Source organism: Meleagris gallopavo, chromosome 3 (assembly GCF_000146605.3).
Source record: "Meleagris gallopavo isolate NT-WF06-2002-E0010 breed Aviagen turkey brand Nicholas breeding stock chromosome 3, Turkey_5.1, whole genome shotgun sequence".
Classification (NCBI taxonomy): Eukaryota; Metazoa; Chordata; class Aves; order Galliformes; family Phasianidae; genus Meleagris; species Meleagris gallopavo.
In genome coordinates this window covers 93,077,005-93,090,867 of record NC_015013.2, presented here as the reverse complement: position 1 = coordinate 93,090,867, position 13,863 = coordinate 93,077,005, and the positions used below count along the sequence as shown (strand labels likewise).

The window sequence follows — 13,863 nt, the reverse complement described above, 5'->3', positions numbered from 1 at the left end:
CTCCTCTCCTCTCCTCTCCTCTCCTCTCCTCTCTTCCTTTCCCTTCTCTTCTCCCAGCTGTCTTCCTTGCAGTGAGGAGCTCAAAACTGAAAACAGCACTCAAGGAGCAGCCTCGCTAGGGCTGAGTGCAATCATTATAAATGGTTTTTGCCTCGTCTCTGCTCGTCTCAGGGAAATACCAACTTCAGGCTGAAGTGGCAGCTGTTGCCATTTTGCCTTTCCTCCTGTCCCAGTATCATACATCCATGGAGAGGTTTGCATACCTAGGATGTGAAACCCTGGATTTGTTGTCATTTAGTGACGATTTGCCCTTTCTGCTGCTGTAAGGAATCAGAATCAGATGAGCAGCGTGTTTCTATGCGGGGAATTTCACAGACCTGTTGTGAACTGTGAGATGAACCATTGCTGGATGGCTGGTGATGGATATTGGTGGTAAGGGCAAAAATGGAAGAAGAGAAAAAATACAGAGAGAAGTCACTGATAGATGATGCGGAGATGGGACTGTGCCATCCCTTGCAGCATGGACAGCTGCTACTGTGCTTCCAGCCAGTGGATGTCAAAGCAGCTCTGAAGCAGCCCTGTGGCTGGAGGCTGCTGTGGGGAAGGTGTAGCTCAACTCAAGGAGCTTCAGGCCAACACGGAGAGCTGCAGTCCAGTATATGAGGAGCTGCAGGGCAACATGAAGAGCTGCAGTCCAATATATGGGGTGCTACAGACCAACATGAGGAGCTGCAGTCCAATATATGAGGTGCTACAGACCAACATTAAGAGCTGCAGGGCAACATGAGGAGCTGCAGTCCAATATATGGGGTCCTACAGACCAACATGGAGAGCTACAGGGCAACATGAAGAGCTGCAGTCCAGTATATGAGGAGCTATAGACCAACATGAGGAGCTGCAGGGCAACATGAAGAGCTGCAGTCCAATATATGGGGTGCTACAGACCAACATTAAGAGCTACAGGGCGACATGAAGAGCTGCAGTCCAATATATGAGGTGCTACAGACCAACATAAGGAGCTGTAGGCCACCCCGAGGCCTCCCCTCAGTCTCCTGTTCTCTGGGCCGAACAATCCAAGGGACCTCAGCTGCTCCACACTCCTATTGCCCTCCAGACCCTTCACCATCTTCATAGCCCTGGATTGAAAACTGAAGGGCACGCATAGGCTGCTGGGGCCAGCTCCTTTTTTTGTCAGCTATGTACTCATTTCATATCGTTCTTGTAGATTTCAAACAGATGTTCACCAGTTCAGCTTCACAGAATCGCAGGGGTAGGAAAGGACCTCGGGAGGTCACTGAATGCAGCCCCCTCCCAACAGTTCCCTACGGCAGGTCTCGCAGGCGGGCGTCCAGCTGGCACTGAGTATCTCCATGGTGGAGGCTCCTCCACCTCTCTGGGCAGCTGTTCCAGTGCTCTGCCACCCCTGCCGTGCAGAAGTTCTTCCGTGTGCTGCCGCGGAGCTTCCCGTGGTCAAGTTTTAGGCTGTCGCTCCTTGTCCTGTGACTGCACGCCACTGAGAAGGGCCTGGCCTCATCCGTCTGCCTCCCGCCTCCCTTGAGAAATTGATAAACATTATCAAATCCCCTCTCGGTCCTCTCCTCCCCAGGCTGAACAGCCCCGGGTTACTCAGCCTTTCCTCGTACAGGAGCTGCTCCAGGCCCTTCATCATCTCTGTGCCCCTCCGCTGGGCTCCTTCTAGGAGATCCCCTCTTTTTGGACCTGGGGAGCCCAGAACTGGGCACAGGACTCTAAATGCGGCCTCACCAGGGCAGAGTAGGGGCTGGGATCACCTCCCTCCATCTGCTGGCCACGCTCTTCTTATTATTACAGTGTTTTGTGGGAGGACTCATTTGCTCTGGGAGTTTGAAATCCCCTTTCTAAATACACTTATATCCCATTCAAGCCCATTTGCTGTTCTGGCAGTGTCTTTAAACCTGGTTACATCTGATTCCTCCTTGGTGGTCTGTGTTTTCAGTTTACACTGTTGGACGTGAGGTGCACTGAGGTTCTTCACCCTTGGCCCAGTTGTTTTGTTGTTTTTTTTTGTTTGTTTGTTTTTTCTGGCAAATTTTTGTCTGGTTTCAGTGGATTTGTGAAATCTGTCATTCTGTGACTTCTCTTTCTGTTAGTTTCAATAACCAACACGCCGTGCAATGGAAGTGACTTCAACCAGTGGCGTCGTTTATTCCCCGCTCGTTGTCAAAACCAGGACAGAAAGAGCGATTTGGACGTAATCATCCAGTCACTGATTGAAACCATCAACTATCTTACTCGGAAACATCTCCATTGCATTACTAAAGCCGTCTGTAGTCCGTGTGTGGGAATCTAGTTTTCTGTGATTGCTGAAGGGTTTTGCATCCTTAGATAGAAGCCTTGAGAGTATTGTCAAAACCTGGTGAGGCAGGAGGAAAGAAGGTGGATGTTTTTAGTTGCAGCCTAGTAAAGGCTAGTAAAGCAGGGTGTATCTAATCTATAACTGGCTTCAGAGCGTGCTGTCAGTGATGCAGAATGCTGTGGAAAGACCACCCCTTTTTATCTCGCTTGAATAAATCCATGTTTTTGGGGTTTAATCCAGCCTGCAGGTCTCGCACTACAGACGTACTAAGGAAATGGCAAAGAGCCTCATTCCAGTTCTGCATTTCCTGGGGCTTTTGATCTTGGTAGCAGGTGAAGGCCCCGCAGGATGTTGCTTTTGTCCCTGTAGAAAGTGAAGAAGGGTTTGAAGGGAGAGCATTAAGGAAGGTGTTTCCTGCTTCTTTGCCCGCCGTGTTATCTGGCCGGTCCAGACGGACCTGATGGTGCAGCTGGACTCCTCTGCAGCAGCCTCTCTCCATTCTGGACTTTGTTTCCAGAGAACTGACATCTGGAGGGCAGCACCTTCGGTTCTCTCCAGAAGTCTCCGTGTATTTCTGTCCCTTCACCTCACCGGCTCCTTGGCCCTGACAGATCCCAGAGTCTCCTGTCTATCCCATTCCTTTCGCTTTCCTACTGCATGCTCCCTTCCTTCCTTCTCGGGTCTGGGGCAAGAAGAACAGTTTGTGTTGGTGTCCTGGATGTAGGCAATTTCAGTTAAAGTTTGAGGAGATTTTTGCTGTTGGAGGGGGCCGTAATTCAGTGTGTGGAGGTGGGAAATGGGAAGGAGAGACTTGTGGATTGCACAGCCACGTTTCTGAGCTTGCACATGCAGAGGGGAGGAGAGGAAGGAGCCACTGGACAAGACAAGTGGCTTTTCCAGAGTCACACATTGATTTCCATCAACGCACTAAAGCCAAGTGTCCCTCCAGGTGTTCTAGGTGTGCCATTCTTGTGCCTGCATGCTTCATTGGGACAGCCCTCGTCTCCCAGCAGCTGTACAGCATGCACCCCAAAGGGAGCTGTGTGCTAGAGCTGGGCTGTGATAGAGCCCCGTCCCTGTTTCCTCACCCAGTCCTGTCCCACTGCTCAGTTTGCTTTATGGTGGACATCTCATTCCAGTGTGTTCATTGCAGGCAAACTGACTCTTGGTCTTGAGATGGAGTTCAGGACTCGGCTGTGAAAAATGCTTTAACCATATTGTAACGTTGGTCCCTTTGAGACACGGATACCAAGCTTGCATAAATACACGAGCAGAAGCATGCAGATAAAGTCTGTGCTCTTGTGCATGTTCTCTAAGTCGTCACCCTTTGCTCCTCAAGATGTTTGTGGCATTCTCGCTGCCTGTGCTGATGTGTAACTCGTGTCCATTCTGCTTCCAGCTGACACTGACTATCGTGCGGCAGACGGGGGGGCTGGGCATCAGCATCGCAGGGGGCAAGGGCTCCACCCCCTATAAGGGTGATGACGAGGTAAGGCTCTGGGCTGTGTCATTATGGAAGCACCCCTGTCAGGGACTGCCTCTGTAGCTGTGTGGTGGATGTCCGTATGTAGGAGCTTTGTGACTGGGGTGGGATTTCGCAGAGCAGTTGGGAGCAGCCCTCGACTGCCCGGTAGCACGGTGTAAAGGACCAACTAAAAGCACTTTCTGGGGTCTGCTCGCTATGTTTCACCCCTGGGCTGGAGTGCAGAGGCGCAACTTGTCGAGCCTTCGTGCTACTGACCAGCAGCAGCGATGAGAACAGCAGTTTCTCTCCCACCTGTCGTTGTACACAGGACTCCAAAGGAGAAAGGTGCAGCGTTGGCTTAAGCATTTGTGATTGCATCAGCTGTCCTGTTCTCCCCACACTGGAAAAGGATTCGTGCTCCCCTTTTCCTTTTTGTCACCTGTAGGGTAGCCACGGGAGCGGAATATCTTTTCCCCTTCTTATCGTTTCCTGATGGGGGTGATGTGAATGTCATGTCCTCACATCCGGGGTATGGGGCTGGCAAGAAATTTCCCTTTCCCATAAGGCGGATGAGATGGGCTGTTCTCCTCCCGTGCTTTACAGAGTTGGAGAATGGACTCCATCTCCTTTAACACACTTCTTTTTTTCCAGGGCATCTTTATTTCCCGTGTCTCAGAGGAGGGACCTGCAGCTCGTGCAGGGGTTCGTGTTGGGGACAAGCTTCTGGAGGTAAGAGCCTAGCTGCTGTGAGGACATAAATAACTTTAATGAGTGGAGAGGTGTGGGTTGATGCTTGTATCCATTACGCTGGTCTGGAGGCCATATCGAGTATCAGGAGCTGTGCAAGAAGAAAACAAAATCCTCCTGACTCCAAGCGTAGGTTGTTTAATTAACATTACCCTGAATCTTTTGCTTCTTTATAAGGATAGAAATCGCTCCTGCATTCACTCTCCCCCAGGGAAGTGTTTCATAAGTGAGGGTGGTGAGGCACTGAGCAGGTTGCCCAGAGATGTGGTGGATGCCCCCATCCCTGGAGACTTGCAAGGGAAGGCTGAACCAGGCTGGACCAACCTGATCAAGCTGTGCATGTCTGTGTTCACTGCAGGGCAGTTGGACCTGACGACCTTTAAATGTCCCTTCCAAATCTAAGGATTCTGTAGTTCTATAAATCAGGGAGAGAAAAATGCACATGAGTTCGTCCATGTGCCCAGCAGGCTGAGCAGCCAGCCTCTACGTGCTGCCCTTTCTACGTTCTTATAAAGGCTAAAAGTGAACCTTGTAATATAAGTCTTAACCTCCCGCCAGCCAAATGCCTATCTCCAGATTATTTGAGGCGTGATTAATTGTACAAGATTGGGATCCAGTTGAGGAAAGATTGATTTCAGGGAATAGATGTCACTGCAGCACTGGATAGTGACCAGAAGAATAAGTGCAGTGCATTTGGAGCTTGTGAGAGCTGATGTGGTGTCCCTGGGAGTCTCATGCCCTCCTGCTACTGTGGTCTGTATATGGGCAGTGGAGATCTGGCATCCGCCTGACTACGTTCCCTTCTTTTTCACCACCCGACCTGGCACTGACTGTGGTAGAAGACAAAGTACTGTGTGGTTATGTAATTTGAAGTTTTATATTGATTTGGTGAGGAAAAACTTGATTCTGGCATTCTAGAAGCTACCTTGTTTACTTCTGCAGCTGTAAGATCGATTGTTTGGAGAACTCCATGAAATTTTAGCTCAGAAAGAAGTATCCACGTGATCATCTAGTCTGATTTTTTCTGTATTCCAGGGTTTTAAGTGCCACCCTGCATCCTTGCGCTGCATGCATTGTATTGTATTTTGCTGCAGAAAAAGCAGAAAAGTAGAAAAAGTAGAGTCAGCTCTAGAGGATTTTGAGAGATGAATGAATATTCCTTTTTTCAACAATTAAATTTATGGCACCATGTGATTTCATGCAAGATGGATACCTTTCCAGTTAAAGATTTGGGAAAAGATTCTTTGTCAGTTCTAATTTCCCTCCCCGTGATGTCCATTCATCTGTGCCTCCTGCAAAATCAGATGTACCCTCTCAACATTACTCTTATTCTTTCCCAAATACATTTGCTAGTCAGGCATTGCTGAGGCATGTCAGGTCTGGGCTCTGTTCTCGTTGGCTTTGAGTGGTATGGGATATCTCTTCCCCTCTAGAGTGAGGATAGTGTTGCTCACTAATAAAGGCCACGGTGGGATAAAGGATCTTAAATGCCCTGAAGTAGGAGAGATTAGATTTGAATTAGATTTGGGACCATAGAATTGTAGAATATCGTGAGCTGAAGGGATCTGTAAGGATTGTTGAGTCCAATTCCTGGCCCCACGCAGGACCACCGCTCCTTCGAGTCCTGTATTCAAGGCACTGAGTGAGGAATTCAAAGAGAAGGGGCCCTAAGAGCCCCGCAGAGCACCACCAGCCTGATGGAACCCATTGACTACACCTCTTTGAGGCCAACCCGTCGGCCAGTTGTTCACCCACTGTGTTAGGATTTAGGCAGCTCATGCACGAGGGAAGCTTCCTTGAAGGGCAGCAGGTGATGTCTGTCCCAGTGGGGACAGTGACAGCACAGAGCTTTGCAGGGAATCATAGAATCGTAGGATGGTCGTGAGTTGGAAGGGACCTTTAAAGGCCATCTGGTTCAACTCCACTGCAGAAAACAGGGGCACCCACAGCTAGATCAGAGTGCTCAGAGCCTGGTCCAGTGTGATGATGAACTGTGCTTGTGCTGGGGAGTGGTGTCCACTGGTGACAGGGCCAGGAGGAGGGGAAACGGCCTCGAGTTGTGCCAGGGGAGGTTTAGGTTGGATGTCAGGAGGAACTTGTGTGCAGAAAGGGCTGTGAAGCACTGCCATGGGCTGCCCAGGGAGGCGGTTGGGTCAGCATCCCTGGAGGTGTTGAACAACCGTCTGGAGGTGGTGCTCAGGGCCGTGATTTAGCAGAGGGCTCTTAGAGTTGGGCTGGGATGGCTGGGCTGTGCTTGGACTCGGTGATCTTTCAGGTCTTTTCCAACCTGAGCAGTTCTGTGACTCTATGCTGTGATTCTATGGGACCCCAGAACCCAGTCGGGGGATCCCATAAACCAGACTGAAGACTCCACACCCAGACTGGGGCCCCCATATCCCGAACCGGAGACCCCATAAGTCAGACTGGGATCTCCGTAACTCAGACTGAGGACCCAAATCCCAAACTGGAGACCCATTAACTCAGACTGGACCCATAACCAAGACCGGTGACCCCATGGGACCTCCTAAATCAGACTGGGGACCCCATAACCCAGGCTGGGACCCAATAATGCAGACTGGGGACCCATATCCCGGACTGGGACCCCATAACTCAGACTAGAGACCCATAACCAAGACTGGGGACCTCAAGAGTTTGGATTGGATGTCAGGAGGAACTTGTGTGCAGAAAGGGCTGTGAAGCACTGCCATGGGCTGCCCAGGGAGGCGGTTGGGTCAGCATCCCTGGAGGTGTTGAACAACCGTCTGGAGGTGGTGCTCAGGGCCGTGATTTAGCAGAGGGCTGTTAGAGTTGGGCTGGGATGGCTGGGCTGTGCTTGGGCTCGGCGATCTTTCGGGTCTTTTCCAAGCTGAGCAGTTCTCAGAAGGCTGTAGCTATCCATATGGGCTGGTGGAAGCAGTGCCGGTGAAGGGCAGGGTTGTGCCTGGCTCTCTCCATCCCCAGGTGAACGGAGTGTCCCTGCACTGTGCCGAGCACCACGTGGCAGTGGAAGCGCTGCGTGGGTCGGGGAGCTCCGTGTCCATGACGGTCCTGAGGGAGCGGATGGTGGAACCGGAGAACGCCATCACCGTCACCCCGCTGCGCCCTGAGGACGACTACAGCCCTCGAGAGAGGAGGGGTGGCCTCCGCTTCCCGGAGCGACCCGAGGGGGCACCTCCCACTGAGAGATACTCCACCTGCCTGATGCGCAACGAGAAGGGCCTGGGCTTCAGCATCGCTGGTGGCAAAGGCTCCACGCCGTACCGGGCTGGTGACACGGTCAGTGACGGCTCTCTGGGAAGAAAGGGGCTCCAGTCTCTGCACCTCGGCACTGCTTGAGCAGGCAGCACGGGGTCTTTTCCTCGCTGCGTGCAAGAGGCAGCAAGGCATGGCCCGGGGTCTCCGAGCTGCCCTGCGGTGCTGAGAGGCAGAATCTGCTCTTAACTCGGGGAAAGGGAGAAGTTCAGAAGGAGGTGGGGCTGAGGCTTGCAATCCCTGCCAGTGACATTTAATCCTGCTGCTGTCCTCTTGACATATGTTCTGGGCTCTTGGCCACGTGAAGGCTATGCTGCAGGTGGCTCCGGAAGCAGAACGGGGTTTGCTGGAGTGAGGAACGAAGGGAAAGTGCCAGGGGAGGCTTCTGCGAAGGGGAATGGGCTGAGACCCGCCTGGTGTCGGGGAGCAAAGCCTTGGGGAGGCACGGGAGTCTCTGATCCATCTGATTGCATTTCAGGGGATTTTCATCTCACGGATTGCAGAGGGAGGTGCAGCCCATCGGGACGGGATCCTGCACGTAGGAGACCGGGTCATCTCGGTGAGTGCGGGTGGCTGGGGAGCAGCAGGAGGGAATGGGAAGGGGCTGACTCTGCCCTTGGGGCAGCAGGCTCAAGTACTGTTCCCTGCCCTGCCTCAGCTGTTTTCTTTAATCTTTATATTATTTTCTTTAATCTTTAATACTGGATTTTGGAGTCCTTTTTTAAGCTCCTCAAAGGGAAGGGATGTGAAGGGGCAGCGCTGGCTGGAGGAGAGGGAGGGCAACGTGGAGCTGGGCAGGGCGCACGGAGTGCTTCCCCTGCTTTCGTTTCGACCTCTGGCCCCAGCTCCCCTCCTGTTCGTGCTGTGATACGGATCTCACTGCTGCCTCTAACCTCAGTCTTTCTGCCTAACGTGTCTCCGGCTCCCCTCCTGCGGGGAGAGCCTGCTGAGCCTCCTGACCCTCCTCCCAAGCTCGCATGCTGCCTCCAGGTGAAAGCTCCTGCCTCTCGGTGCTGGTGGTGGGTTTCTGATCCAGCTGTTGTGGTAAGAGCACGTGTTACCACCCAGCTGGCGTGGGTAAACACTGATACAGCCTCGTCAGTGCTGGCTTCTGTCTGCTCTATCCCTAGGCTGGGGGCTGCGTTGTATTTGCTCTGGCACAAAGCTTTGTGTCTGGCACAGAGCTTCGGCCTTGGTCTGGCAGTCATTTCCTGCCAGGAGACCTGAACTGCTACAGCATCTCTCCTTGTTTCCTAGTGCTCCTCTCTCCTCCCAAAACCAAGCCTTGGTTGTTGTCAGACAGAATCGTGGAGTCGTGGAATGATTTGGGTTGGGTGGGACCTTAAAGACCATCCAGTTCCAACCCCTGTGCTGTGGGCAGGGATACAACCATCCAGCCTGGCCTTGAACACGTCTCACACTTCTCTGGACAACCAGTGCCTCACCACCCACACAGTGAAGGTTTTCCTATTGTCTAATCCAAATCTGCCTTTTTTAGTTTAAAGCCATTACCCCTTGTCCTGCTATTACACTTCCTGGTGAAGATTCCCTCCCCGTAGCCGAAATTATTTTGGTTTTGCTCTTCTTTCGATGCTCCGCTGACACGGAGGCATGACTGAGAGGCACGATTGCCCATTGCATGGCTTTTGTTGGCTCTGCCTGTGGCAAGAAGGAATGATGACATTTCAGAATGGAGTCAGAAGTCAAACCCTGTTGCATCTTTATGGTCACATCCATGGGCATTTCCATTCACATCAAACTGTTCGTAAACATTTGCCCCAGCAGGCATTCCTCCTGGTAGCAGCTGCTCTTCTGCCTTTCCTTCCTGTGGGTGCAGTGCTAAATGTGAGATCCACGTGGTGGTGGTGTTACATCCTGAGACCTCTCGTATCTCCTCGGTGATATTTGTTCCTTGAGAGTTTCTGCTCATTCGAAGAAATGCGTGAGCAGCCCTGTGAGTTTGACCCCATCTCTGGACAAATCCACAGCAAGGTCAGGCCCGTGGAACTGCCCTGGATGCTGAGAAAACCTGTTCACCTCGAAACCGTGTCAATGTGACAGAAGTCCCTGTTTGTCACAACTTTTCTGAAGCAGTGATTGCCCTTTTTTTGTTTTTTTTTTGTTTGATTTGGTTTATTTGTTTGTTTGTTTGGAAGACTTTTCAGGACATGATGATGAACCAGATGTGCTCTGCAGGCTGCTTGTGTTTTCCTACAGGGAGAGCAGGAGGGCTCTGGTTAGGATGCAGTCTGTAGGTCCAGCAGGCAGAAGGCTACTGAACGAAGTCATCCTAGTCGTGCTTGTTTCACTTTGCCAAAGAATTCTTGGCAAGGAAGTTTTTCAACCAGAGGGTGGTGAGGCAGTGGCACAGGTTGCCCAAGGAGGCTGTGGATGCTCATCCCATCCCTGCAGGCATTCAAGGCCAGGCTGGATGTGGCTCTGGGCAGCCTGGGCTGCTGGTTGGCGACCTGCACACAGCAGGGGTTGGAACTGATGAGCGCTGTGGACCTTTGCAGCCCAGGCCATTCTAGGATTCTGTGATTCTGTGATTATGGGTCCCTGTGGCACCCTTTAGAACCTTGTGGCACCCTGTGGATCCCTGTGGCATCCTAAGGATCCTCATGGCACCCTATGGATCCTCATGGCACCCTATGGATCCCTGTGGCACCCTCTGGATTCCTATGGCACCTTGTGGATCCCTATGGCACCCTATGGATCCCTATGGGCACCCTATGGATCCTTATGGCACCCTATGGATCCCTGTGGCACCCTATGGATCACTGTGGTTCACTATGGATCCTTTTGGCACCCTGTGGATCCTCATGGCACCCTATGGATCCCTGTGGCACCCTATGGATCCTTGTGGCATCCTGTGGATCCTCATGGCACCCTCTGGATCCCTATGGCACCCTATGGATCCTCATGGCACCCTATGGATCCCTATGGCACCCTATGGATCCTTATGGCACCCCGTGGATCCCTATGGCACCCTATGGATCACTGTGGCTCACTATGGATCCTTATGGCACCCTGTGGATTCTCTGGGCAGCCTGGGCTGCTGGTTGGCGACCTGCACCCAGCAGGGGGTTGGAACTGATGAGCGCTGTGCTCCTTTGCAACCCAGGCCATTCTAGGATTCTGTGATTCTTGAGGAAAGAAAACCAACACAGTTTCATGGTCTTCCCCTGTGCTCTGCACTGTCCTGGACTTCTCTGCAGGGAAGGGCCAGGAAAACTCCCTTTATTTTCTTCAGGGAACTTTGGGTGCACAAACTGAAGAGCCCAGTCTGTATCTCTTCAAAGTTAACACCCCACGAAGCTCACCAGTGACTGATTACAAACTCTCCAGCCTTCTCCATGTTCTTAGTTCTCTTACGAGTCAGACCCTGACACAGTTTTGCGATGGACATCTTGAGAGTCACCTCGGTGGTGGAAGACGTGGGGCAGGAAGCGTGTGGGGCAGGGAGGTAACGTTGGAGAGTTTGAACATTGCTCGATAATCATAGAATCATCAGGGTTGGAAAAGACCACGGAGATCATCAGTCCAACCATCAGATCTAGCAGGGAGGTTCAGGACTGGGAGCAGTGGCCAAGGGCAGCTAGTTTTTGGGGATAGGTCTGGGATTAAACAGAAGAACCCTTATCTGGGGGAGGCTGAGGGCAGTAGTAGCAGCAGGTGATGCACGAGAGTCCTACTGAGCAATTGATGCAGAAAATTCTGCCAAGGGCTGTTAGATGGGAGGTGCTGTGAGTGAAGGACCCCTTGTGTCCTCATCCATTGGCATCTGGGGAAATGCCACTGTATACCTGTGGTCCGACCACTCGCATCAGTGGTGGGAAAAAATAAAAAAAAGCCATAGAATATTCCCAGTTGGGATGTTATCCATGAGGATCACGCAGAACCTCCCAAAAATCAGGCCATAATGTTACCATATGAGCAGTTTGTTTCACGATCCGTCTGTGAGTGCCCTGAGTCTTGTCTCCGATCTGCTCTTCATTAGCTTTGTGCGTCTGTTTGTCTTTCCTGCTTACTGCCTTGTCTTCTATGCTGACCGGCCATGGCCTGGGTGCTTCCTTCCTGGAGCCTCTTCCTGTGTGCTGATGTGCAGGCTGACCTCTTCACCTCCGTGTTGCTCCTCAGTGGTCGGTGCCAAAGGTGTACTTTGGGGACAGATGTCTCAGTGTACGAGGAAAGGCTGCGGGGATGAGAGTTTCCCATCTGTGTCACAACCGGGAGCTGCCTCACGTGTCTGTTTGTCGTGGGGCTGTCGGGTGACGGCGCTGTGAGCAGGCAGCATTGCTGGGAGCCCCGGGTAGGGTGACAGAATCCCTGCTGAGGTCTGAACCCCCATTGCGTTGGCAGAGGAGCACAGCTGGCTTGGATGCGATGGGCTGAGCAGTGGTTGTGTTGGTCCCCCTCAGACAGCGTGCAGCCAACTTTGCCCAGAAACTCTTATTTTGGAAGGAGCCTGGGAGTCGTTATTATAATTCTGGGGGTTAGATAGCGGGCAATCAGGCTACAAAATCCAGCTGCTGTGACTGTTAGAAGTTATGCTGTTATTTCATAGGCTTGATCTGAGCAGCTGCTGTTTTCACGTCTTTGTTGTTCGTTTTGGAAAGTGTTTTCGGAACGTTAAGAACCTTTTAATTTTTAAAGTTAGTGTTTCCGTGGCACATCTGGTCCTTTTGGCATCCAGCTTAGCTCTCCTCTCAACTTAATGTCCCTTGTATTCTCGTGGAGAATAGCACATCCCTTCTAGTCAGGCTGCTTTATCTCTTCTTTCTGTAGGCAGGGCTGTTCCTGTGCTTGCCCTGCAAGCTTTTCCTTGCACATTTTGTTCACGCTGTTAATTTGTATTAGATGTTCTTATTTCCTTAGGGTGAAGAATGACAACAGTGCAGTTTTTTAGATGAGGTCACTCCAGTGCTTTGCAAATGACATTGCTGCTTCCCTCTGCACTGCAAGTGCCTCTTTGTCCAAAGCATTTGTGTCTTTCATTTCATGATATCGTGTGATGCCGTAGCAAGGTTGCAGAGCGTATTGCATTACGTTTCCTTCTCCAGAAGAATTCCACTTTTCCTTTTGTCCGCCAGCCGTTTGCTGTTGACTGATTGAATCTCACCCTCGGTGCTTCCAAATGATTTTATACCCGTAGTCCACTTTTTACGACTTCAAACTGGGGCCATCCTCCCATCATTGCCATAACGTTGCCCAGTGTGGGCGGAGAGCAGCCCAGCGGCTCGCAGCAGGTCCCACCGCACATCAGATTCTGCCCTTCAGCTCTTCATCGCCTCTGTCCAAGCGTGGAGTGATTGATACGGGCAAATGCCCGCGTTCAGAGGCAGCTGACGGCACGGTGCGTTGGTGTGCCATGACATCACTTCTGGGAATCGCTGCTTTGCCTTCTTCCCTTGTTAAGGTCACTGGATCCATTCCTCTAACGCAACCATTTGGGCTTCTTTTTTGTGACCCGGTAGGGAAGCTGGAGTGCCAACAAGGAGTGGAAGGGATTCTCTTGGTCATGAATGTGCAGATAGTCTTAGCAATAGCTGAAGTGACCGTAGCTAGCTTGGGAGCATCCAGGAGGTGGTGCATCGCCATCGGTCTTTGTAGTCCCCTGGAGCATCGTTGGTGCTGCTAGAGCTTGGAAGTGTGCAGGGAGGTGAGAGGGGTCGGTGAGCTGTCTGCAAGGAGGATTGTGCTCAGCCAGGAATGAGAAGTTGCCCGGGTCCCTTTGCAAGGCAGGAAGGAGTGTTCTGAGCTACGCCGCGCTTTGGGAGGCGGACTTTGAGAGGGGCAGGGCGTCAGCGTGGGTCTCGGGGGGGGTGTGTTTGAAATGCCAGGCGTGCCCAGGTGATGGTCTGACGCTGAGTTTGCGGGTTGTTCTAGATCAATGGGGTAGACATGACAGAAGCCAGGCATGATCAGGCCGTAGCGCTGCTTACCGCGTCCTCCCCCACCATCGTCCTGCTGGTAGAGAGAGAGGCTGCAGAGCAGCCCGGCGAGGGAGACCCGCCTGGCGCACCGTGGGTGCGCATGCACTCCCCACCGCCACCCCCCAGCC

General features: G+C 52.1%; 1 protein-coding gene across 5 annotated transcripts in view; it reads left to right on the top strand.

Annotated features, from left to right (window-relative positions):
• SCRIB (scribble planar cell polarity protein) overlaps window positions 1-13,863 on the top strand; it is a 40,880-nt gene that overhangs the window by 25,542 nt on the left and 1,475 nt on the right. For 3 of the 5 annotated variants that reach the window (XM_031552944.1, XM_031552945.1, XM_031552943.1), the window contains 5 exons: window positions 3,735-3,824; window positions 4,452-4,529; window positions 7,509-7,823; window positions 8,278-8,358; window positions 13,689-13,851. In XM_031552944.1, coding sequence (XP_031408804.1) covers window positions 3,735-3,824; window positions 4,452-4,529; window positions 7,509-7,823; window positions 8,278-8,358; window positions 13,689-13,851 — 727 coding nt within the window. Of the gene's footprint in view, window positions 1-3,734; window positions 3,825-4,451; window positions 4,530-7,508; window positions 7,824-8,277; window positions 8,359-9,584; window positions 9,887-13,688; window positions 13,852-13,863 lie in introns of those variants that run through there. The other 2 variants (XM_031552947.1, XM_031552946.1) reach the window with 2 other exon arrangements.